Below are 26,198 nucleotides of genomic sequence, written 5' to 3' on the forward strand. Positions count from 1 at the left end.
ATTTAAATTATAAGTGTATGTAGTCTTGATACCTTAAAGAACTCTGGAAAAACACATCATCACCCTGAAAAGAAAGGGCAGAGAGTCCAATAATGTCATGTCCCTGCAGCCCTTACTTGTTGGAGGAGCTGCACAGAAATGTTTCCACAGCCAAGACAACTGCATGGGATCCTTCAGTCTTACCACCTCATTTTAAGGTCAAGGCCTCCAGTGTTTGTTCAGAGGTGTGTGCCTGCTTCTCTGCATACTGTCCCTGTGGGCCCCATGTCATGTAGTTCTTGTCATTTGTCATTGCTGTTTGGGGTGCTTTTGGCAATAGCCCAGGATGCTCTTGCACCACTTGGTAAGCATGGCTATCCAGCGACTGCACACCGGGCTTGTGAGATCACAGCCAGTCCTCTTGTCCTTTGCATCACCACCTGCTGAGACTTTGGGCACTGAATTGCCTTCAATAAGTGCTACTTTTTACTAGCAAGTGAACTGATAGAAACTTGTTTTGGAGTTACCTGAGATACTAAATCCCTTTATGATTTTAAGACTGAAGGAGCTGCATACCCCACCTGAGGTCTGAGCCCTGTTTCATACTGGCTCGCCTTGCACTGTCTCTGACCTCAACGGTTCCATTTTCTGGTAGGCTCTTGGAGCAGGCCTTGCAGTTGGGTGCAGGTCTGGCTGCAGCTTCAGGACTTGAATCTGCCTGCTGGATCCCATGGTCTCATGTGTCTGTGTGATGTTTTCCAGCATATTACAGTCCCTGTGTCCTGGGGGCCACTTGAGACTCAGTAGGATCTGCATAGCCTTTAGTCCAATCTGGAGCCATGGGGAGAGGCTCCCCTGCCAGCTTTGTTCTGAGCTACAGCAATGGGAGTTGTATTGCTGGAAGGTGGACATTTGTGCAAATTAAAAAAACCAACATGGCTGAGAGAGGAAAATGCCCATGAGCTCAGAGAGTCCATGAAGAATATAAGTTGTGCTGACAGTGCATTTCATGGGGGAAAAAAACCCTCACAAAATAAGTCAGACTCTTGAAAGACCACTGTACAGGATCTGTATATAGTCAGCTGTTCAAAGGTGAAAGAGTTTCTCTCCAGTAATTATTTAAAATATGCTTTATTGAAGCTCAATTTGTGCTTCATTAAGATTTACCTGACAGAGGCAACAGTGAGGCATAGGATGTGTGTTATTCCATTTATGATATTCATATAGTATGAGTCTTGGTACTGCTGGCCAAAGCCTTCGCATTCCAAAGCAGAAATCTTGTACATTCCAGAGCAGGCATATACCCAGATGACTTGCAATTATAATAAGGTAGTAAGTAGAATTGATTTTCAGCATGGAGCCTTGTTACTACACAGTTTGAATCAGAACCATCATGAGCCAACTTAACTTGTCATGTTTTAGACTGGTGCAGGTTCTGTTCTTTACATCATTTTGCAGAATACCTGACAGATAAAGTGTCTGCCCTCTTAAAGCTCCCTCCCTGTGAGTCAGTGATACCACATAATGCACAGAGGTACCTGTTCAGGCTTCTGACAATTTAAGAAAGTTCTAAGATAAAATAATGAAACAAAACAGTGTATGAACAAAATTGTGACAATTATTTAAACTGTTATTCAAGTATCCCAAATTAAATTTCATAAAAACTATGATGTAAAAATCTCTTACTTTACTCCTAGCCCAAAGATTGAATTTTTTTTCCAAGACACAGATGGCTGCCCTAAACTAGAATGTAGAATGGAATAGCTGACACCTTTAACTTAAAAATGACTGTATGTCTGTCTTGCCACTAGGCAGGAAACACCTGAGGTCCATCAGGTCTCAGGTCTGTGAGGTTTGCAAGGTCTTGTAACTGGATCCATCACAAGTGATGATCTGTCAGATTCTTACAGTGATGTTCATTGTGGCTCCCAGGCACCTGTTTGACCTCAACAGTTGTCATCACCGAGAACTGTGAAGTGTCCTGGAGAACGCTGGCTCAAAATCCAGCAAATTTAATTTAGTACAAACCAAGAACTTTAGAACATCCTATTTTAAGATTTTTTTTTTCAGTTTCCTCACCTTCAAAAGTGAGACATCCTTAGACCATTATTAGTGATGACAGTGACATTTCATGTTCTGCTTCATACATAAATATGAATTTCAAGTATGGAAGAATTTGGAAGAGAGAGGAAAAACCAGCCTGAAGAGAATTTGGAGGGAAGTCATTATTATTTATCATCAGGGAAAATTCATGGCAGGGAAACTACCTCATATCTGTTATCTCCGCATCTGTGGAGTTTTTCATTTATAATAGTTCCTTGAGTGGACTCAGCTGTTATTTCCTTTTTTTATTTTCCCTCTATTACATATGTCACTAAGTGGATGATTGTTTGGTGGAGGAAGAGTAATTTTACCACCTTTAAAGAAGTGGGTGAAGGTGTTCTATAAGATTGGGGCCATTCAGCTAATTCTGAATTACTTTGGTCTCCAGAGTCAAACTGCACTAAAATCCAGCTCTCAACCTGCAGCGGTTGGGGGCTGTCCCTGCCTCCCCAGCCCACTCCTTTCTCTTGTGTTTCAGTAGATCAGCTGAGCAGAGCCAGGCTGGGGAGTAGCCACGTGCACGGCGTAAGGCAGACAGAGGCTCGGGGCTCAGGCAGGGACAGGGGTTCCCGAGCAGTCCAAGCAATCCCGTCCCTTGGCGGACTGGAGCAGCACAAGGAAAGATCTGTGTCTGCTTCGCACAGAATGCCCAGTGCTAAGGGAGGCCCATGGGGAGGGGAGAGGATGCGTTTGCATTTGTGTTCAGTGTTTGTTCACTGAGGACAGTCCAGAAAAAATAAACTATACACCTCTTCCCCTGTCCACATCCATGTCCAGACCTGCAGCTTGTGTCTCTGGGCTCACATCCTCCTTCTTTCAATAGTAAATCTCATGGTAAATGTTTTCTCTCATACAGCTGAAGTGAGCTTCTAGCTTACCTGCTGCCCAATCCAGTCACAGTTTGTCACAGCCACTGCTGGAGGTACTTGGGGTTATTTAGTGGACTGTACTGGAACTCAGAGCTTGTCTTCTCACAGACAAGAAGACTCAAAGTTTTTGAAAGCCCCGGCAAGACACACACTTTGTCAGCCAGGGCAGGACAGGTTGTGTTACCTTGTGAGCATGTTGTGAACTGGTGCAATTAGACACCGAGTGTGTAATTCCACACCTGTACAGCATCTGTGAATGGGGCTGGATTACTTCCAGCCCTGTGGACAAGAGCTGCTTACTTGCTTGCACCTTCTGCTGTAAATCCAAGATGCTTTCCCTGCTTGCTTTTGCCCTGCTGCTGCATTACACAGCCAATGACCTCCCTGTTTCCACCCTGATATGGTGAATGACAAGTTTAACAAGATTTATCCTGCCTGTGTGTCTGTCTAAAGCTGTTGCCTTTAATCCAGCCACCGAGAAGATTATTCTTTACCTACTGGAAAGCACAGTGCCTGCGCTTTCATGGGGCTTGCCTGGAATTTGAATGTGCCTCTGTTTATGAAAGTTACTCTCTGAGAGAGGAAAAAGTGTGTACAACTATTTACTGCTAGTTTCTGATTTGTTCCATATCTCTTGCAGCTTGAATGAGAACTCATGGTCCAGCTTTCCAAGTCCACAAAATTACTTTACCTTAAGTTCATTAATTACCCAGCTTTATTTGTTTTCCTCAGTCTTTTTTTCCCACAGGTTCTAAGGTGATTTATTCAAAATGCATTAAGTAACCTATTAAGAACTGTTCTTAAATGCATTTTCAGTATTTTATGATAAAAAACCATCTTGAGGTGCTGATTCTCAAACCAAAAATGGAGCAGCTTCATCTTGCTACAGCATCACTCAGGAGTGTGAAAGATGTCAATAACAGAGAGGGTTTGAATTCCATACAAATCTTTCTCTATCAAGAAAAGGCTTTAATTAAAAAGCAAGTGTGGGTTTTTTCATTTTAAGATGCTGGAGCTCTTTAGCATTTGGCAGGTCAGTATTCAGCCTGATGCTTCAAGTGTTAAGGTGAAAGCTGCCCATTTATGACCTGTAATGAATATTTCATTTTCTCTCCATATAGGGAGAGAACAATAAACAATAAAAACTCAAATGCAATGAAAATTAACTGTAAGAAAGACACTATCAATCTTGAAAAATAGCATTTATTAGTATCACCTGGAAAATGTATCACATGCCACTTGCCACCATTTAGACCACTTCAGATACTTTACACACATTTAGTAAAATCAGAATGTTTACAATTAATCTTTCAACCAACATTGAAAGATTTGACTTTTTATTGGAGCAGTAAAGAAAAGCTCATCTTTGACTGGCTGTCACTGATGTGGGATACATGAAATCACTGCCCACAGACACATCTCTTCCCAGCCCTTCCTACTAAAATTTAGAGTACGAAGCAGCTGTTTTCTGATGGTGAATGCTCCAATTGCTGCGTGCTCACTGGCAGAAACATCTGCTTTTGCAGATCCCTTTGCTCCACAGCAGTCACACAATTTAGAATGTTTCAAAGAAAACCTGCCTCAAATGGAGTCAATGCAGTCTTCCCATAGTTTTCAAGGGTGTTGGGATCAAGGGTGCCTAGGTTTTTACATGCCAATCAACAGAATACCATAAGAACTCTTGGAATGTTGTATCTTTTAATTTTGGGGAATGTAATGCTAAATGAAGGCAAGCTGTATGATTACTAATGTAACTTTTGGTTGTGAAGGCAGTACTTTCAAAACCAAAATCCTCTGTTAATAGTTGTCAAGAATATCCTTTCCCCTTTTTTACTCTAAGTACTACAAAATTTATTAGAATTTCTGAATTAAAAGTTTAAGTGAAGTCTATGTTCTTCAACACACTTAGCACTGACAGGCCAAAAATTCATGAACCACAGAGCAGTATCACCAAAACCTGACAACTGCAGGAGGTCAGTCTGCTGAGATGCATCAAGGTGCACATGTCACTGTCAGTATGGATGGTGTTTGGGAATTCTGGATATCATTCCAGGAACTTTTGCTTGAACGGCATTTTTAACTGTTGGCCACAGTTTCATTAATTCCCATACATTCCTGTTCCCAAAATAGTATGTTCAGTGAATGAGAGCTCAGGTTGAAAAATAATTTGTAGTTGAGTTTTTGCTCTCTTATCCAATTAAAAACTGGGTATGCTGAGGCAAGTGACTATGGGTATCCTGTATCAGCTGTGTAAATTGTACTATTTAAGTGTTGCATGTAAGTGCTACAATCCAACTGGATTTGTGATTTAGTAATTAGAACCTTATTCTGGATTGGGCCTTGACTCAGATTTTCTTCATCCTAAAATACAGACAGTTAATGTTGAACTAATTGAGTTGCTTGCAAGAAGAAGACAAACTTCTGTTGTGGTTTTACAGTTTTGCAGCAGGACAAGTCAGTATGTTGGCAAAATTGATAATGAATAATTGAAGAAAATTGCTTATATGTAACCAGAAAGTACTGAAGTGATACCAGAATATATATACATCTAACTATGAAATACCTTGTAGTAAAAAATCCAGAGAAAATGTGATATCAGTGAAACTTGTCTGAAATGACCAATAAAAATATGCTGCTTAAATTAAGTATCTTATCAGAATTATTTCTAAGAGAAAGCAAGCATGAATGTGCTATACTGTAAGTCTGTAAGTACTGTAAATACTGTAACTATGCTAAAGGGTAAATACTAGAGAAAGAGAGCTTCAGTCTTTGAAGAATTCTTAAATTCGTTAGGCTTAATTATATTTTTTATGGTAATGACATGTGTGCTGATGAGTGTCGTCTAATCAGTCTTTTTAATCTTCCTGTAGTGCAGGACTGTGGCTGTGACCCAAATATTGAGAATGAGCATGACTATGAAACGGATGAGAACTAAAAGAGAAAAAAAATATTGTAAGCATAAATCAAAAACATCAACTGCTGTTACAACACTGGTTTGTAAACTTTTGCTGGTGTACACACAGGCTCGGTCACATTTGGAAACTGTTTTCAGCCAATTACTTCCAATTACCATGTTCAGGAATCCACACATTCTGAGCATGAATCCAAGCATTTAGCACTTGATCACTTTCAGAGATAGCTCAAAATTATACACTTCAGTACCTTTAATTCTTTTGTAACCTGGAGAATAGTACAAGCATGAGAAGCCTCATATAAATTTATATGTACACCAAAAGTTAAATTCAGAGTCACAGGTCACATGTCCTTTATAGTTGCAAGTGTTATTTATAATAAAGGAACTACTCTCTACTGCTATCTCTTAAGTTTAGACTTTGAGAAGACAGGAGATACTTGGGTCTGTCAGACTTTAATGACAGAAAATCTGACAAAAAAGCAGTTTTTCAGTACCTGAGTTAAATCAGCTTTAAACCATAACAGCACTTTACCTCTACCTGTGAGAAGGTATTTAAAGTACAGGTATGTCTGATGTCTGTTTGGTAGGTGGAATATTCACAGAAATGTACACAAAACTCTGTTTCAGAACTATGTGATACCTGACTGTTTCCTAGGTGTCAATGGTTCAGTGTTGCAGCTTAATGGGAAACATTTTCCATTAGAGCAGCACAGCATCAGTGTTTGCTGCTGGCCCTTCCATGTACCAAAGTGGATGGTGCTGTGTTTCAAACAGCAGCTTTACCCAGCACCAGCTTTGCTCTCCTGGTGTCTCCTCCCTCCCCACAGTGAACCCCTCCCTCCCCCTGAGTGTAAATGTGTAGCTGTGGGTAATGTGGACTCAGTACCTGACCCTTACCAAATCCCTCCATGAGCATTTTGCCAAATTTTGGTGACCAGTTAACTGCAGAGCCCCACAAACTCCTTACCTTGGCAAAGAAAAGGCAGCAAGCATGGGGGTGGAAATGTGGGCCAGAAATGGGACTTCCCTTTCCAGTGAAAGACCCACTTGAAATGCTTGCAAAGCTACAGCTTTATTGGGCTGCAGAGGCTGCTTAAAAATTACAAAATCCATTCACGTGATGTTTCTGATGAAACAGTTTTGAACGAGAACAAGGAACCACCAGATGAAGTACAAAGGGATTGTTACTGTTCTTGCATCCACCAAGCCTTGATTTTGAACAATTTACTGAAAAATCTGTGACATTCCCTAGCTCCTGTGGTTTTCTCAGGATGGTAAGAAGCTGTTAAATAAATCTGTTTTATAATTTGTTGAAAATTATATATTTTAAGTCAGTTTTTAAAAATTTCTTACTAGCCTACCATTTCATTTTCAGCCTGTCATAAACTTTCTCAATGTTGGACCTGAAACAGTTCACATACTAGTTTTAGTTTTTAGTGTTCTAAAATAAATTTTTAATTCAAAAAGCTGTCAATAAGTGAAATACTTATCACTTGAAAATATAATTCAATTACTACAGGTTTTTTAACATGTTTTTTCATTTATTTATTTATTTATTTATTAAAATAGGAAATATTTTAATACTTTATTTTGCTATTTTCAGAATTAATTTCTTAATCCTTTTGTCATTTGAAAAAAAAAAGCCTTTTGGACCAGTTGCACCACATGACAAGCATAAGCAGTTTTCTGGGTTTTTTTCCTTGATGTCTGCCTGATTTTTAATCCTGTGTAACTCCTGCCCTCACCATGCTAAGCTGTCACATTCATGGTTTGTTCTTGTGAGACTTTCTAAGTGTTTTGCAACACAACTAAAAACTACTGTGACAGCTGTTCCCTTGGAAAGGCAGAGAATTCCATACTTCACTCACCTGCATAATCATTTGTAGTCATTAGTGTTGTAATAATTCTTGCTGTAAATTGAATGAATTCTGATTAGTGGAACACATAGGACACACTTATACTTCTAAAAAATTACGAAATATCTGTTTTTCAACAGAAGATCATCTTGCATGAAAATATATACTGTACACGTTCCCACTTTTAGTGTGTCCACTCTTCACTATTTTGGCTTCGGAGACCAAGCTCTCAAAGCTGACTGACAACATGTTAAGGGTCTTTTTAAATGAGAAAATCACAGATATAATTAGAATTTTTACATCTAGATATAATTAGAATTTTTACATCTATCACTCTAGATTGGATGTGGTCACTTCACTGCTTTTCTTTCTGTTCAGCCCCTCTTTCAGGAGCTGACAATGAGCTACAGCCACAGTTGAGTTAGCATGACTTAACCATTGGGAATGTTCACGTGTGGGCCTTCAGGTTTTGCAAATACAAGGAATTCAGCTTCCCTTCCCACAAGGAACCTAAATGTTAATTATTTCACACTTGCAGCAGAGTAAAAGCATTTATAAAGTTTACTGTCGCTGTTTATCACAGCTTGTAATTACTGACTTTTTTCATGTAGAAATAGATCCAGCATCACTGGATGATGAGTTTTATTGTGAGAATATTTTAAATGAGTTTTGTGAAGATGCAAAAGGCACTTCTGACAAACAGCTGTAGAACTGTTCATGCAGACCACTGGGGAATTGCCACAGGAACTCACAAATGACTGTTCATAAATTCTGTCAAGAAATGTAATTACAAGTAGCCACAGAGTTAAAGGCATTCAGTTAAAGTGTGTATTTATTTGTAGACAGCTTTTCAAAATTAGCATTGTCTGACTGTATACCTGAAATTTTAGCACCTTTTCATGCTGGAAGACTAGTAACTTTATTAAATCATAGAACATGGAAAAGTTTTCCTCGTAAAGACAGTCTTTCAGTTATTTCAATTCCAGTTCTCTTGGTCATATTCACACTTTAAGTCATTAGTTTTTATCATTGGTGTCAAAGATAAAACTTGTTTTCAAGAGACTGTGTTATCTGAGTCCCAGGTGTCAGCACTGAGGGAAACCAAGGCAAGATCTTCACCTGCTATGACTGAGTTAAGACCTATGAAAAAAGGAACTAGGAGAGCTCAGTACTTCACACCAAGCTGTCCGTAGCTTACCTGCAGAGGCGTACACAGACATGCCCCAGGTCAGGGCGCTCGCTTGTCTGGCATCTTTGGTCTCCCAGAGATGCTGCAGCTGAACCAGCCTACTGGCTGCACTGACGAGTGTGCACAGATTCTGAAAAGCAGGTGAAAAAGAGAGAGAACCTCTGCCTCTGCCATGGTATTACCTGAATAGGAGAAGCTTTTTCATTTAGAATAAAAAAAAAAAATTTGACACTTTTCCAGTATTTGGCAACCCAAGTGCTTTGGCTTCTTACTAAGGAGCAGTGAAGCAAAAACTGGGAGTTGCCAGAAACAAGGACTCATTTCTGAGGTACTGCCCAGCAAAAAGCTCAAAGAGCACAGTTGCTACTGTTGTTGACAAATGCTTGACAGAGGCAAATGCAGTAAGGAGCAAGGAAACAAAAAAGGATTCTCAACCTGCTCCATAAAACTGTTTATAGAAGTCACCTAAATGAGACTGACCTAGTCTAAACAGCAAGGTTGACTCAGACCATCTGTTACCATTACGTCTGGCAAACCAAACCATAAAGGAATGAGAAAACTGACAAGAATGTGTGGAAAATTAGTCCAATTGGAGGGAAAAAATAGTAACAGGAATGCACTATTCACTCAGTCCCCCCTTTTAAAGGGGATTTTGCAAAGGCAGCAAGGACTCCACACGGGCCTTTGTGCCATGCCTGGACTTCTGCTGCAAGTAAGGATGAGTGTAAGGCTTGGAAGCTTTTCTCCCCATCTGTATCATCTTTTGCATTAGCAGATCCTGTTCATGTCAATTACTTTTTTACTTTCTCTCTCCTGCTAAGAAAAGACCATCTTTAACCTTTGTAGGTGTTATCAGATTATATTTTTCTTGCAAAATTGTATGACTAAAGGGGAAAAAAGAAATATGTCACAATCCCTGTTTCAAATGCTTTGATGCTCTATTCTCTTCCTCTCATGTTAAAGGTTTATTGGTTGGGATTATGACATTAGGACCAAAGTGGCAGCAGAATTTCAGTATTTTAAGTATTTGCTAGTTTTAATTAAGGCACCACCAAGGAACAACTTATCTCAGAACATGCCTTTTTTCCCCCCATAGAGTCTCTATTTTCCAGCTATGTGCAAAAGAAAGAACCTGTATCTGAAAACTGGTTGGTTATGCTGAAAACTAACTAAAATGACAAATTCTTCCAAGGACATTTATATAGGAGAGAGTCCACTAATAAATACTTCCAGAAAAAAAGTCATTTCATGTGAAGATCTAATTTCAGATAATCATGTAGCACTTACCATGGCCAGGTCTATTATCCACTTCTGCAGTGTTATCATATACCAGCCCACCCAATATCTTATATTACATTAAGTTTCATAGCACTTAAATTATAGGATACAAAGTTCTCAAAACTGCCTGAGGAATATATTTTTTTTAAACATCTGGAAATAATCTTATTGAAACTTTTTAACAGACCATACAATCGAGATAAAACATTCAGAACTGGTTGAAACACTAAGTGTTCCTATTTTTCACACTGTCTTCGGTCAAATAGTGTCTGGAGTTTCTCAAAACCTGCTCCAAAGCACAAGATTTGAGATTTAAACCCAAGTCCTATTTAGAAAAAACCCAAACAGTGCTGTCATTATTGTAAGTACAACCTGCAAGGGCAGGAATTTAAAAAAAAAAAAGAATTAAAAAAAACCTGGTATTTTTACTCTGCATCCCTGTAGAAAAGATGTAGATTAAGAATTTATTTCACTCTTTATCAGTTGGGAGCCTTCTAAAGCAGAGCAAACATATAAAGCTTACTTCCTGCAGAGGTTTTACTGTGATCCCAGAAATCAGCACGGGAATGTGGAATACATGTTGAAAAGTGCCTGAGAATGGTTTACAATAGTAGCACACAAGAAATGATGACACAGCTGCTATGCAAAGAATTACCAAACAAGCCACAAAACAAAACCTCCCAGATTTCAAAGGATACACGAGCGCATAGAAACAAGCTCGTCTCACTTTTCCACTGAAATGCATAATACAGCCAAGGAGAATGACATCTGCAATAAACAAAAGGTGGCTGGTCACAGAAGGGACTGAAGGGGCCCAAACACAATCCCAGACAGTTCCACTGGGCACGAGGTCTGTGGAAACTCCTTTCTTACAGCTTTGTCTCTCAAATGTGATTGATGAAATACTGCAATCTCCAAAACTAAGCTTTCCTTAGAGTCTGGAGTGTTTAGTATGTTTCTCTCCCATGTGGAGAAACCAGACAAAAGGATGAGTTTACACTGTGACTCTGTGTAACAATTCCTCTACCTGACCATCTCTTTCAATGGCATTTAAAAGAATTCAGTTTTATATGAGATGTTAATTCCCTCTTTCCCCCAAGTCCAGCATCACTGCAGTGGAGCACTGTACCTACCTGCAGAGACTTGGAGTGCTGAATGAGCCCCATTTCATTTCCAAAACATGCCTTACAAAAATTACCTTGTGCAATGACGACAGGAAACTCCAGGTACGTCTCCAGGGGGTAACCATAATAGATGTGGTACCTCAGAAACACGAGGAGGCTGAACAGAGAGATACAAAACATGACTGCACAGAGGGACACAAATGCCTTCACAACTTTTATACTGTTTTGGTGGTGCCAAAAGGCTCCAGATAGGTGTAGCCCTTGCTGTCAAACTGATCAAACAACAGGCACACAGAGCAAGCTGATCATTCTGTAATCTGTTTCTGTTACCCTCACTGCCCACACTTCTCATCAAGGTCTTTATGTCACAATCTGTAGGGCATAATTTTATTTATTATAATTGCTGAGAAAGAAATGAAGGCTTTCAGATCTAGGAGATACTTCCTCTCTGCAAGAGCCTTGGCATCTCCAGGATAACTCTGATTTCTTTATTTATGTCTGTAGTTCAATTTGTACATTAGGCAAGTTTTATAGGGGTAGAAAATGTCTTCCAAGCTGTCTAGACTGTACTGTTATGAGATTACACTACGAGTGTAGCTCTACTGGTCAGACTAAGAGCCTCTTTTTAAGTGCACCATAACAATGGCAATTTTCCTTCCTGCCATTCCACAATACAGTACCCAAAAGGAACTGAACTTTTGTGTTTTCTGTACTTCCAGCTCTCCTGCAAGTCCATGGGGTTGGACAGAAAATTCAAAGCTGTACGGAAAACAGAAAGGACTCAGAGTAGTTTTACGTAAGAAAAAATATTATGGTTTCTGGTGTAGAAAAATGGCAGAAGGAACAGCCTGCCTTGTAAGAAACTGGCTTTTACAGTATTCAGAATTTAAATATCTGAACTTCCCAGGACTGCTATTTGATGTAGAGTCAAATCAGACCCCTAGCCACCAGCACCATGTTTCTCTGTCACCCCTCACACCTGGTCACTCTATGTTGATTTCACAGAACCAGCCCAGCTCGTAGTGGTAGTCACACAGCTCCCTGCAACTGGATTCAAAGTATTTAAAGGTAGGAGGATAAACAGTCTACTAAATACAATAAATGTTTCAAAGAAGACCAGAACCTGTAATTGTGTGGGTACCGTGGTTCTCACACAGGTGCTGAAGAGACATTTCCACCTTCTCCATGCTCATCTCAAACATTACTTACAAACACTTTTTAATGCACACCAACGCACACAAATGATTGAAGTGTTGTCACCGCTTTTTGGCTGAGGCTGTGGGGTCAGTCATCTCTGCTGGAGCTCCAGTTTGCTTCATTTACTCTGAGGGGTGTTAAGGGTAAACAGCAGAAACACGGGTTCAGTGCTGTAGGGAGAGGCGGGCGGGGAGCGGCCACGGCGGAACGTGAGGGATCCCGCACAGCTCCACTGAGAGGGGTCTGTAAACGGAGCTGTGGCTCTCTCTGCCAGGAGACACGGCACGGGCACCCTCAGACACGCCACGCTTTTGTGAGGGGATTTTTCTGGATGAAACCCCCTTTCCTAGTGTTCTGCCCACCTCAAGCCCCCGGCTGGGCCAAGGCAGGGCTCTTCACGGTGCTTTCTCTCGCTTGTACCCACACCCGAACGTGCACACACCGAGCTTATTTGTTTGTCGTTTCATACAATCCTCTTTAAGCAAGATTTGATAAGCCTAGCCCATGTAAGCTCATTACAGGCTCACAAGTCTTTGGAGTTTGACACGGCTTGTAATTTTCTTAAGGAATTATTTAAGTCTTAGTGATACGGGTGAGGGAAGCCTGTCTGACGAGTACAGCTACCTGCACCACAGGGCACACGGGCCACCGAATAATCTAAACACAGGCTTACACCCTCTGCAGCTGCTGTATGCAGCGACATGAGTGGTCCGGGATGGTTTGGGCAAGTTAAAAAAGACGAGTTTCCCTTTAAATGAAAAAGCGCAATCACTAAAACAGGAAGTTCCTTCCCGAAAGGCTCTGTGGGCTGAGCTGGGCTGGTGCTGAGCTCCGAGCGGGGCGATGTGGCTCAGCGGGAGCGGGGAGTGCTCGCCGCCCCCAGGCCGCCCCTCAGCGCACCCTCACGCCCGACCTGAGCCGCAGAGGAAGGAATGAATCCCCGGCTGCCGCAGCAGCCCTGGGGCCCCGCACCCCCGGCCGAGGGGACCCGGCTCCAGCCCTGCTCCCGCCGCAGTCCCCGTGTGCTCCCGCCGCCTTACCCGGCCAGCTCCAGGAGCAGGCTGCTCACGCTTAGTCCCCACGCCGAGCCGGCCCTCAGCACCGCCACCAGCTGCGGCAGCTTGATCACGGCACACACGGCCCAGGTTGTCAAGTGCACCAGGTCCAGCAGCCCCGGTGCCATCCCGCGCGGCGGCCCGGGACGGGGATCCGCGGAGCGGCGGGCAGGGTGCGGTGGGACGGTGGCGCCGGCGCTGCCCTCACGGAGCGCCCCGGGCCCCCCACTGCCCGGGACACGAGGAGGGGAGAGCCAGGCCCGGCGGAGCACCCGCGGCCCCGGCGGGAGGGGCAGCGCCGCGGTCACCCCCGGCCCGTGCGGCTGAGCACCGCAGTGACCCAGGGACCGCTGGTTGAGGCCTCCCTACCTCTGATTCCCTCGGTGACCGGGGCGAGAACCGCTCCGCTCCAGGTTCGGAGCGTTGCTCCTGGAATGAGTTTGTTACCATAAACAGCATCCCCGAACAGGGATGATGTGATGCTGTGCCGGCCATGGGCCGTGCTCACCCCGGAGCGGTGCAGGTCAGCCCCGGCTTTGGAGCTGTAGGCTGCAGCTCATTTTTCTCCCTCCAAGTAGAGTCCCCACTGCTCCAGTGCCTGTCATTTTCAGGTCACTCTCTCTGGACTGCTGTGGAACTAATTCCTGCAGCAGGGATCACACGGGTCTGAGAGCAGCACTTTATTTTTACAAGAAAAATGTGCAGCAAAATTAAAAGTTGCTAAATGCTGAACTTGTCAGATGATACCGAAATTGGCTGAAATAAACTTTTTAACACAATTTGAAGTATTAGAAAGCAGGCATTCTTTACTTGTGGAGGACACAGTAGATTTATTCTGTGTCTGGAGTGAGACGGATTTTATTCATTATAACTATACATATTCATTAAAACATGCTTCTTATTTAATATATAAATATCACTTTCCTAGAACTAACATGCATGCATTCACCTCTTACCGGAAGTTTATGGTTCTGGAGGTTTCTTAAGAGGGGTCTTTGGTGATTGTATTCACTGAATGCTTCGATATTAAAGGTGACTTTCCCTTGAAGTTCTTCTTTGTGTATGCACTGTTGTTTCTTGTTATATAAAATTTGCTAAAAACCCACTATAGGCCTCCTTATCTGTTTCTTCACAGCTGTGTTTATCATCCTATGTGCATACCTTTACATTCTTTTTTTTTTTTTTTTTACAGTTAGTCTTTCAGCAACATCAAGGGAGCTGAAAATTGTTCCTCTTTTATTTATCACAGGTTATTGGAGATGGAGTAGATTCTCCAAAACATACACCTACCCACCACACAGAGTTACATACGAAACCAGTAAAGTTTTTGCACTTCTCAGTTTGTCAGTACTAAATAAAGGTTTTCCTAGGACCACACATTTGTACTGATCGTGCATGCTCTGAATCTTGGCTGGTTTGTGCCTGCATATGGCCAGGACTGCTCTGATTATCAAATCTTCACCATTAATTCAGAGTTTTTAGTAGAATGTAATTGCTTTAACATGAGGGGTTATTTTCAGGCATAGCATTTCTTCTTTTTCATTTTAATTTTAATGAAAGTTGTATTTTACTATGGCCAATAGTTCTTAAAATGGCTTAAAATGGGTATATTGCATTAATTCCACATACCCTTGGTGGTATTTTAAAACTGTATTTCTAATTCTGAGTTTACAAATCACGTTGTCCTTTGGTAATTCAGTCATAAAAGGAAGCAGGTATGTAGAAGTACATAAAATCTCAAAACTCAGAATACAAATAACCCCAATACAAAATTCTTATGTAGAAACTGTGTTTCTGTTAATAAAATTCAAAGTAATGAAGCTTTTCAAAGACAATAAGCTAAAAGAAAAAAAATTTGGTTTGATTTTCTTGATAAACTGAATTGTTGACTTTGTGGAAGCATTATGTACTTGAAAAAAGTTGACAAATTTTCATACATGATGAAGTTATTTTAAGTTAGGTCTGAGGTGTAGATGTGTCTGTCATTTCAGATGATCTGAAAATAACAGAAATATCTAAGATAGAAGTTACATATTTGCACTGCTGTGTGGATGCTGATCCAAAAATCCTATAAAATTGTCAGTAATGTGTACTGCCTTGTACCTTTGTAGAGTAATCAAGAAGCTGGACTACAAACCATTTAGCAGGTCCATGAGCCCATTTTATTCAACCATTTTTATATTTAAGAAGATATTAAGTATTTTGCTTTAGTCAGCATTTTTCCTTTTTAAAATCCCATCCTGCTTTGCATTTTAAGCAATCAGATGACCAGGATGATTGACCATCTCCCCTGCCCTGTCTGTGTAATGGCCCAGCTCTGCATCCGTTCACTGCCCACATGAGCAGCAGCTTGGGAAGGAACAGATGTCACAGTGCTGGGCAGCCCTGCCCAAGGTCATGAAGAAAAATTTGATCTGTGAGCAGTATGAGAAATTCTTCCTAGTCTAAATTATTTAGTTCTACATCAAGTTTCAGTTTTGGTCAGTTGCAGCAGAATGCAGGACCCCTTCAAATTACAGTTCAGGAAATGAATTCACAGCGTCTGAGTCTCCAGTGCAGATTGTGAGTTCTGCAGCAGATGGGCAGTGGTTTAACATTGCTGCACCTCAGATGGGAATGCACATGTTGATTCCTATTGAAAAAACACAGAAAAGGAAAATAATCTTCCAGTAGTAACTAAGGACAAAAAGTCAAAACATTTTTTCCCACATAATGATGTTGGCTTATCACAGTTGGGTTTTTGAACAGAATAATGCCCTAAATTTTGTGAGTTTGCAAGGAATGCAGAGGGTGCAGTCTTGCTGGTTATTTCCACAGCCTGCCATGCTAACAGGTAATGGTTCATTTTAGAGATAATTGATGTTTTAAGCTCTAGGTTTCATCCACCATTGAGGGACCTGTGCAGATGGAGACGGTTCCTGAGAGACAGGAAGGAAGGTTGTGGGTGAACAGAATTGCCAGGGACACCAGGTTACAGGAGGCTCATTTGTTTGCCCAGGAAGGGGAGCATGAACACAGTGTGTCAACACATAGAGCTCAGGAAATAAACCAGAGGATTAGACATACCAGCACAGTGGCAGGGCTGGGACCTTTTAGGCATCACAGGGACAGTGTGGCACAGCACATTACAGATGGCAGGATTCAAGATTTTTTGGAAAAAGCAGACAGGGAAGTTGTGTTCTACACAAAACAGTTTATATTTGCCTGGAGCGTTCCCCTGCTTGTTGGAGTAAGCCCTGAGTTGGCTGAGAGCTGAGGTTTCAAAATTGGTGGAGACACTGGCATGGGGAACACTGTGCAGGAACCTTCTATAAATTGTCTGATCAGGAAGAGGAAGCAGATGAAGCTTTAAATAACTACAAGGAGCTCACGGTTGTAGGTGCAGGCTGCTTTGGAACACAAAATTGCTCTGCTGTCTGGAGGAGCACCCAGTGGGGTAAAAGCAGTCTAACCAATTTTTGTGGGTCATCAAGAGCATTCTTTTTTGACCCCGATGCTGCATTTGTTACTCAAAAACAAAGAAGGAAAGAATGTGAAGGTAAAGGGCAGCCTTGGCATCGGTGACTCCAGGACCTTAGAATTAGGACCCCAAGAGAAATAAGGAAGACAAATAGTAGAATAAAGACTTTGGCCTTCAGAAGAAGAGAATTTGTCTTGTTTGGGAAATTGGTTTGTCAGGACCTCTCAGGAACATGGGATGGGGGCAGTGGAGATCAGGAGGGTGCATTGAAACTCAAGAGAACATGCTCACAGAACAAAAACTGGCTTGTCTGGTGAGCTGGAACTCAGGCAGGCAGGGGAACAGCTTGGCTGATCTAGCAGTGCTTCTCTAAACTCAGACACCAAAAAGGGAGGGCTGGAAAGATGGAAACAGGTATGAGCCACCCAGGTGTAAGGGAATGGAGTTGAACACTGGAACAGTGGCCCAGAGAGGCTCTGACATCTCTGTCTATAGAGATTTTCACAACTGAGCAGGACAAGGTCCTGAGCAACCTGGTTTGACATCAGCATTGGCCTTGCTTTGAGCAGGGGCTTGGCCTTGAGGCCTCCAGAGGTGCCTTCTGGCCACATGACTGTGATTTCCTGTACTTCAGTCTTTATGCAAGCTGCATGTTTGAGGCTCCATTCTGCCACCAGACACATTGAGATTAGGACAAGGTAGAAATTATCAAGACTTTAAAACAAAATTGAAAAAGGATGGATGCTATGATTTTAGGTACTGTTCACTTTTGATTGTCTTTTCTGAACACTTGTAGTGCCCAAGGACTGTGAGCTTTACTGGTGAGTAGTAGACTGATGCTCTGTGATAAAAGCTCACCTTGAGGAGGAGGTTATCTCTGTGCTGAGGCTCCTTGGTGGCACAATGACACTGCTTTAACTCTGATCTGAAGGTCCTTCTCTTACTAAAGAAGCCCAATGGATCCCTGTGTGCTTCGTGTTTGTGGTTATGTTGTACAAATGTGTGTGACACGAGTATTAAAGAAACAGTGAAGGTTGCATGTAGTTTGTTGGTTCTGTCTGCAGTGTGTTGTATATATTTGTGGGAACTGAAAACATGACCTTATTTATATAAGGTTTACTTGAGGTTAGGCTGAACAGAAGCATAACAAATTGAATGAAAGTACTATAAGCAAAAAAACCCCAAACCCTCTTGACTCAGTGTTTGGTCTGTGGAATGCTTTTCTGAGTTAACAGAAGGCCTTAAGGCCATTCTGGGTAATGACATTTATCCAAAATAATATTGCTATCTAAAAAGTAGTACTGAAAGAGCCTAGAAGGCCAAAACCAGATTTTAAAACCTAACTCAAAAGATTAACAAAGCTAGGATCTGGGAGGAGCAGAAGAGAAGGAAAGTACCCTAACTAGTGTCCCTATTAGAAAATCTGCATTGAGCTTGTAGCCCAGAGAGGAGGTTGCGCTGCAGCTTTTGGATCAGGAACTGGTATTGTTCTAGATCCATACTTACACCTGATTTACCCAAAGAGGAGGCTCCAGCAAGAGTTAAGAGCGTGAGTATATAAGGGCAGCAGCCCTTGCTAAGGTCCTAGTGAGTGATGCCTCCTGCACTCTTGCTAAATGTCTTAAGATTCTCCCAGAGGGTGCAAATGGATCTGCCAGCACTGAGGAGCAGCTACAATTATGTAGTTACAATCATGCTTATTCCAGCAAAGATCATCATCTCACCGGGTCTGAAACACTGCCAGGTGTGGGTTTTGCTCTGGCCTTTGTAGGGCTTTTTATGTGTCTCTATGGTAACACAGTGCTAGCAATGTGTCAGCAGTCCATTAAGTTTTGTGGTAGAGAGTTGATGTAAACACTGTGTTCTCAGTCTATCTGGCTTTAAAGAGACATAGCAGAGTAACTGCTAAATAAGCATTGTGATAGCTGCAGGTGGTTCTAGACTACATCTTTGGTTTGTGTTTTGTTCTCAGCAACACCTGCAGCTGACATGAGAGTTACTGCATGGAAAATTTGTTAATTCACAGGTCATATAAAATATGTCCAGTGATGGTATTTGGTAATTACTAAATGGGCAAAGTGAACCCACAGTTTTAAGTCATATAGTGATCAGGTCATAGAGGAAACCCAAATGTCATCATTTTTATATTTATTGTGCCAGTTTATTTGGACATTACTTCTTAATGCAATTTATCAATCATTATATGCCTGCTGAGACTTTCCTCTGGGTTAAGAGGCAGTTAATAGAAATTTGCAGTAGTTTTGCTCCATCAACCTGGCATAAAGGCCTTGTGCTGACATGAGGCTTTCCCAGACACTTGGAAATTCCATTTTTAAGTGCTGGCAGTTGTGCAGACACGTAGGTTCACACAGCTTTGGAGAGGTCACGAGCTGAAGTCAGTCAGTCCATGCCCTGTGACAGAAGAGGGCTGTGGGCAGGCCTGTGCCAGCACCTCTTCAGCTTTCAGCAGAATTCCCAAGTTACATGGAGACCCATCTGTCTTCCATTGACACAAACATGAAGTTTTCTGAAGAAGGAAAACATATCTGACATGGATTCAGACTAGCAAGTAGAGTTTTTAAGGGTAGCATTCAGATTTAGGAAGGTTTTAGGGGTTTGTATCTGTGCAGGATTTAGGAAATGAAACTTGAAGCCCTGACAGATTTTTTTTTGTTTCTAAAACCAACAAAACAAAAAATGCCCCACTTTAAAAAGCTGTTTTCTGATTTAATTTCTGAAAAGAAATTTATTTCTTTTAGAAGCTGAGGAATGTGAATATGTATGCACATACTGCGTACAAACAGATGATGCCTTGTCAGCATCATCATATGTCTCACAGCATAATGAGACCTTCTTTGTAGGAAAACCTGTTTGTTTTTTTTTTTTTTTTTTTTACTTTAAAGTAATCTAAAGGCCAAGAAACAGTTTTAAATACAGTTTCTAAGAAACAACTGGATTAAAAGTCATAAAAGCCTTATTAAATGAAACTTTATAGTTAAGGTGCCATCTGGGAACTATATACAAAGACTGTTCTAAAAGCACAAGAAACATAGATTTATATGAACTTACGTATGTTATGTTTTTTAAAAATATATTTCACACTTTTTAAATTTAAATGAACTCAAAATGAGAACACACAAAATCCAGATGTACTGGAAACATGTGTTCACATTATAAATATTATAACTATTCTCAAAAAGGTAGAAGAGAAAGCAGTATATAACTAATGGAAGAACTAAATCAATATAGCTACCCAATTGTGCCTGAAAGAAATGAAGAAAATGAATTCTCTAAACATGGATAATCCCTTATTTGAGATCTGGCAACAAAAGGGAAGCTTATAAAACTGAAGCCCAAGTGATACACCATAAGAATGCTTTACAAGTAACTTACCACACAGTTTAATATCTACACAGTCTCTTTGATAAATATAATTTCCACTGATTATTTACAGATTTCGCTACTAATGTAAGCTAAGTCAATCTTTCTAAAACACTCTGCTTACATAAATAAGGATTAGTTGGCAAAGTTAATTACTGTAAAAGAAAAATGACTGCTAAACTTGGGATGAAATTGGAGTCTAGAGATTGTTTGCTGCCTCCTACTTGCAAGTGCTAAGGCAGTTTTTATTAGGGCCCTGGATATTCCCAAAAGGTCTCTTCTGCAGGTTGCTGTACATGGAGAGGCCCAAACTAACTTTGGAATTGTAATGCTGGAGAGCTAATTGCATTCACATAATTTATGTGTAATTATTAGGGAAAGTGCAATAATTTAACAAAATCAAAATCTGAAGTCCAGTTCTACACAATGTTCCCATATCACACAGATTATCTGATCTATTCCACGTAGGAAAGTTTGGTTCTCAAGACATTCCCCCTTAATCATTAAAATGTCAAAATGCTAAAGAGTTGTGATTGATTTCAAAGGGAAATAGGAATGAATTGGAGTTCTGTGGTGAAGAGAGCTGGTCCTATCCAGTTGTTGCCCACTAGTATTTTAGAGTAATTTCAATTAGCTTGAACTCTGACTCAGAAAGTCAAGATATTAGCTTAATTGCACATAAAAAGAGTCAGCACAGTTGTGGGTTGCTGTGATCTCACAACAAGGAACAGAGCTACATTTTCCAAGGTTGGACTCTTCGACAATTAAGCCCAAAACTATTGCATACTTTGGCTCCTTTTCAGGTATTCCTACAGAGTTTCCAGTTGAGATCTGTTGGCCTGAAGTGACCTTACAAGGGAGTACACAGCAGAGGGGAGTGCAGGGCTTTTCCTGTGCTGTACACACGTCACCACTGCACGTCCCCACTTCAAGAAATGCCTGGCATCTCCATGGCTGCTTCATCTGATTCAGGACACAGGACTAGATGTTTTTACTAAACACTTCATCAATTAAAAAAAAAAATAAAGTTGGCTGTTGCCTTCACAGACATGACATAATATGTTCTTTGAGAAGTATCCTTATGTGGCTGTCAGGAGGGCACTTAAGCCTCTCCGATGTGTGTGACTAAAAGAGACACATCCTGACTTCGTGAAAAGTATTTTATATGAGTAGTTAGAAGAATTAAAAATACATTTCAATCAAAAAAGTGACTAATCTGTATTTTAGAGGTGAAATCTATTTAAGCCTGATATAATTAAAATAGGAATTTTAAAAAATTATTTGTGAATGTTTTTGAAAAATTATTTTTGCAAAATATGTACTGTTCCCAGAAGCTCTGGTTTGTCATACAATTGGTGAAAAGCTCTTCAGAGAGCAATTCAATTTATACAATAAAACACAAACCCTATTAAATATATTCCTATTGATGGATGTGTGTGTTTAACCTTCAAGGGTGGAGATTCCTCAGGGAATCCATTTCATGTTGTATTATCCTTACTAGTAGCTTCCCAAAAAGTTAATGTGATTCTTCCATGCTAAAACTTAAGCTTGTTATTTTTGCTGCTGCCTGACACTCCCTCAAAGTGCAAATTACTTGTTTTCTTACTCCAGAGATGCACACATATCTAAGGACTGCTATCCTCTTCCAAGACAGTTTTTTTCCCTTCATGTTAAACTTTTAGCAGTCTTTTTAACCTTTCCTTATATGACATGTCTTCCCATACTCCAGTTGCCATCGCTGCTCCTCTAGACTCTGATTAGTAGCCCACATCTTTAGGGTAATATATGGAAGGTCTCGTCAAAAACCAGAAGTGCTTCAGTTGAAACAATGCTGCTTCTAAGTGAAGCGGGAGGATTAAATCGTGCACTGCTTAGACCATCCTCTTGCCCTCCAGTTTGCAGGAACTCTCTGGGAGAAGGATTCTCTGGATTCACACACAGTAAACAGAATCAAGAATCTAGAATTATTCAATGTCATTAAAAAGGCACTAGCACTGCCTTAGTATCCTTTCTGGTGGATTACTTGATGTAGAGTGAGTGCCATCTGGAGGTTAGGAAACATGGAGCTCTGTATGCTCTCATGCTGAAAAACAAAATCCCCTAGGTTTACAAATGAAATGTTCTTACATGAGTAGGAGCTCGAGCCTGACAGATACTGGGCATCCAGCACTCAGTGAAAAGTTTGTGACCCAGAGTAAGGCATGCAAGGGCAATGTCTCTTGCTGTTATGCAATCACCGGAAAATGTCTAACCTCTGAGTGGCCTGTGCAGTTTTCAGAAAAAGCTCTGGACAGCACAAGGACAAGAAAAGTCTTGATCTGCTCTTTCCTCTCCTGCTTTCAGGAGACAAATGAGTTACTGGTGCAGTTTTCTGCTCACAGGAGGCAGCAGAAAGCGTTTCAGATGAACAAGAAATTTTAAAAGGATGGCTCCCATTTGGTATGTCTGAGCTCAGTTCTCCATCATCATTCATGTCTGCACAGAGTGGAATCAGCCTTCCTCACCTGGGCTGGTTGCATGATGTGGTCTTCCTTCTTTAGGTAACTTAGTTGTAATCTTGAAAGCCCTGATCCTTCAATTCTCACTGTGTTGAGGAAGCCAAGAGGAGAACCACTTGGAAGTCGTGACTTTGGGGGATGGGACCTGGCTCACCTTGCCACAGTGCCTTCTTTTTTGCCTGAGACTGCTTGGATCAGTGATCACACTGGTCACAGTGGTCACCTTGTTTGCTGAGCTGACTTCTGCCACTGAAGCCTAATCATAAAAACAAATAGCTTTAATTGCAGAGCATGAGTGCACGCATCTCCATCTCAGTCTGGTGAGAGACTGCAGCCTGTTGTGTCAAGACAATGCTAATGGCTTCTGTGTTGAGCTCCACTTAGGCCTGAGCATGATCCTGCAGAAGTTAATACAGCTTAAAGGACAGATATTGAGTGTCCCTCTCCATGCTCTGCTCCTTGCAGATTTTTCCCTACAGAACAACAGGCCCTAAAGTTTCAAGCTATATAATGAAGATGCACTAGCTGAACAGGTTTTTCATATTGTGTTGATTTAGCTTGAGGATAGTTTCCCTGGGCAACCACAGATTTTAGGACTGAACCTGTTAAATTCAAGGTTGACAATCCTGAGGGTGTAAGACAGGTTGCTGAGCCAACACACCTTCAGAGCAAAATGTGAAAGCCTGCTTCCTTGTCAATGAGTTTCCATTAGTTAAACCAGGAAAAAAAGCATAAGGGAAAGGAATTGAAGAGCAGCAAATCCACAGAAACAAAAATGAAAACTAGCGTGAAAAATATTTGGTCTCCCTCCCTCAGCAGGGAGTGGTGAAAAGCACAGAGCATGTCTCACATGCTTAAGTATTATTCTTTAGAGCAAGTTTAAACATGCAGATGACAGAAGCTGATGAATCCTTGTCAAACTACATGAAATGCAGCAAGCTCCTGTATTTTTGACATGCTGGCTTCCAGAACTGAAAGTGTTTTTTATGTCGTGACTCATCTGAGCAGACCTCTATTGTTTGTTTTCAGGAGATAAAATTCAGGAAGAAATGGTCTTTTGTCTGTAACCTCATTCTTTCAGATGTTAGTGGCATCCTTACTGTAGATTTGCATGGGAGCATGGATGAGATCTGTAGTGCTGTCTGCATATGGCATCCAAAATACGAAGAGGATCATCTATTATAGCATTGTTGGACCAGATCTGTTTTTAACCTTGAAAGAACTTGCTTTGTTGCTGTTCTATTGTTACTGAAGCACTGAGAAAGCTGGAGCTCACCCTCAAGTTTCCTCTCTCGTGCAGCACTGCTGAAGAATTCATATTTACCAGAGCCCTGCCAAGCTCAGTATTCATTTGCCTGCCAGTAGTTTGGTTGGTTGAGTTGGGAACTTTGCTTGGGAGCACAGACATAGAATTTGGCAGTGGCTTCTGCTCCTTTCTCTTACCCTGGATAAAACAAAGACCATAATAAGTTTTCAAAATTGAAAGAATTGCTTCTTACAAAAGTACAACTTACTGAAATTATTTGTAATATCAGCACTTCTAATATCAGCACTTCTGCTTTCGAAATTAGAATTTATATGTACTTAAATATATAGTACTGAATGTACATGAAAGTGTTGTAGAAAAAAGCAAAACAATTGGGAGGGGTTTTTGCCCTGTTGTCTTATGATAGGATAACTGAGGGAAATGAATAATTTTAAAATGTGTTGCATAAAATGCTATCTGGGACAGAAGTTACCCTGCTCTAGAACCGTTGTGATGTGGGAGGTTTTTTCTTTTATTTTTAGTAAGTGGTTTGGGTTTCAGCAGATGATTATCTTACAAATTTGCTCCTAGGAAGTTGATTCTTCCAGCACCTGTCTTTTTGCCAAGTTGTTAACATTAAAACAGATTGAACACACATAGGTAGCAGAGAAAAACATTTCAGCTCTTTTATTTTTCCTAAAGATTATAGTACTAAAGAATTTGCCAATAATGCCGAGGTATGCTTTAAGTTGAAATATTAGCCTAGCTCAAATTGATGAAAACTGAAAAGAGCATGGGGACAGTTAAATGTCTGTTCAAAACTCAACATTTGGTCATGGTCCTTTAGGAAACTCCAGTTCTGGTACCTTGGAATAGAAGTAAAAAATACAGTGTCAAATTTTTTGTCTTTAAATAAATTGGTAATGTTGATCATAATGGATGCCTGTTTAACTGCTCAGTTCGACACGTACAGCCCAGCTCTTATACCTGCAGATTTCTTGTACTAAAACCTGTTTTTTTGGGGATGGAGCCCAGGGTTTTCTTTTCATACTATATGAGGAGTGGATGTTATTTTTGTTAAGGGAAGGTGAGAATACCAAGTCCACAATGCCTTGTGCAAATGCAAATAAACTATTCATGTCCTGAGTTGCTCTAGAAAACATTTGTCCAATGCCTTGAGCAAGACACAGAATCTTATTTTTGAAATGACCAATACTTTTCTGGCAGAAGGCCCTGGTAGGAGCTCCCAGAGCCATATTGCTGCAAGCAAACATCCATGGGAGTATTCTGTGCAGATAGGCAGCTGTGCTAGGAGCACATGGAGTCAGAAGAGACCTGAGTTTTGCATTACAGCTCTGTTCTATACCTGGTGTGGGACTGCAGGGCAAGTCCTTTGATTTTCTGTCCTTTGCTTTCCTTGGCCTGAAATGGAGAAAACATCAGTTCACCCACTATTGTAAGAGGAGTGTGAGTCAAGAGAGGAAACAGTTCTGTACAGGTGTATCTGCTGCAGGGCTCAAGGGACACCTGGGTTGACTCTGAGCTGCTTACCTGTGCTGCATCTAAGCTCATCAAACTGGTGCTGGAGTGTACGTCCTTCTGAGCTGAGCTTGTCTGTACAGCACAGCCTTGTACCATGTGGAGCTAGGAGCAATGGATTTCTGTGCTGCACGCCCCTGTCCAGTGCAGATATGCCCCAGGTGCAAATAAAATCTGATTTATGACTGTTCTGTCTATCACTATGTGTCTTGGTATACCAGCACAGCACTGAGATCCTAGAATTTTTTATCTTGATATGCAGATATTTTTTGAGCGTTATCAGGTTTGGGTGCTATTGGATGGTGCTAATTAGTGAGAAATGTCATGGTCTCAGGCACTGCCCTACATTTGCTTCAAGTCAGACCATTTAATGCATACCAGCCTTTCTCCATCACTGTTTTTGGGACAGGAATGTGGAAGTGAAGGACAGTCCCCTGCAGGCTGTAGGGTATGTAGTTTGATGAATCCATCTTTAGGCATTTTGTTCCTCACAAGCCTGTCCTACCCTTT

The 26,198-nt window shown here is 41.1% G+C and overlaps 1 protein-coding gene across 1 annotated transcript; it reads right to left on the reverse strand.

Moving 5' to 3' along the window:
- Nucleotides 1-123: 123 nt before the first annotated feature.
- On the reverse strand, nt 124-13,911 carry SLC66A3 (solute carrier family 66 member 3). Its single transcript, XM_058020883.1, has 7 exons — nt 13,550-13,911; nt 11,387-11,469; nt 10,887-10,956; nt 10,198-10,255; nt 8,920-9,040; nt 7,734-7,775; nt 124-5,882 (listed from the first exon to the last, which is right to left on the reverse strand). Exons 1-7 carry the CDS (start codon nt 13,690-13,692, stop codon nt 5,794-5,796), a joined length of 606 nt encoding a protein of 201 aa, XP_057876866.1. The 5' UTR covers nt 13,693-13,911; the 3' UTR covers nt 124-5,793.
- Between the last annotated feature and the right edge of the window lie 12,287 nt (nt 13,912-26,198).

The sequence above is a fragment of the Melospiza georgiana genome, chromosome 3 (genome assembly GCF_028018845.1).
Source record: "Melospiza georgiana isolate bMelGeo1 chromosome 3, bMelGeo1.pri, whole genome shotgun sequence".
Classification (NCBI taxonomy): domain Eukaryota; kingdom Metazoa; phylum Chordata; class Aves; order Passeriformes; family Passerellidae; genus Melospiza; species Melospiza georgiana.

Bases quoted from the DNA above. Each gene is read 5' to 3' on its own strand.
- SLC66A3 (XM_058020883.1), bottom strand. From the start codon at position 13,692: ATGGCACCGGGGCTGCTGGACCTGGTGCACTTGACAACCTGGGCCGTG. The intron at 10,957-11,386 runs GTAATTTTTGTA...TGTTTATTGCAG, and splicing joins TCCTGTCGTCATTGCACAAG to ATGTCATTCTCCTTGGCTGT. The intron at 7,776-8,919 runs GTAAGCTACGGA...TTCAATTTACAG, and splicing joins GTCTGTGTACGCCTCTGCAG to CAAGAATTATTACAACACTA.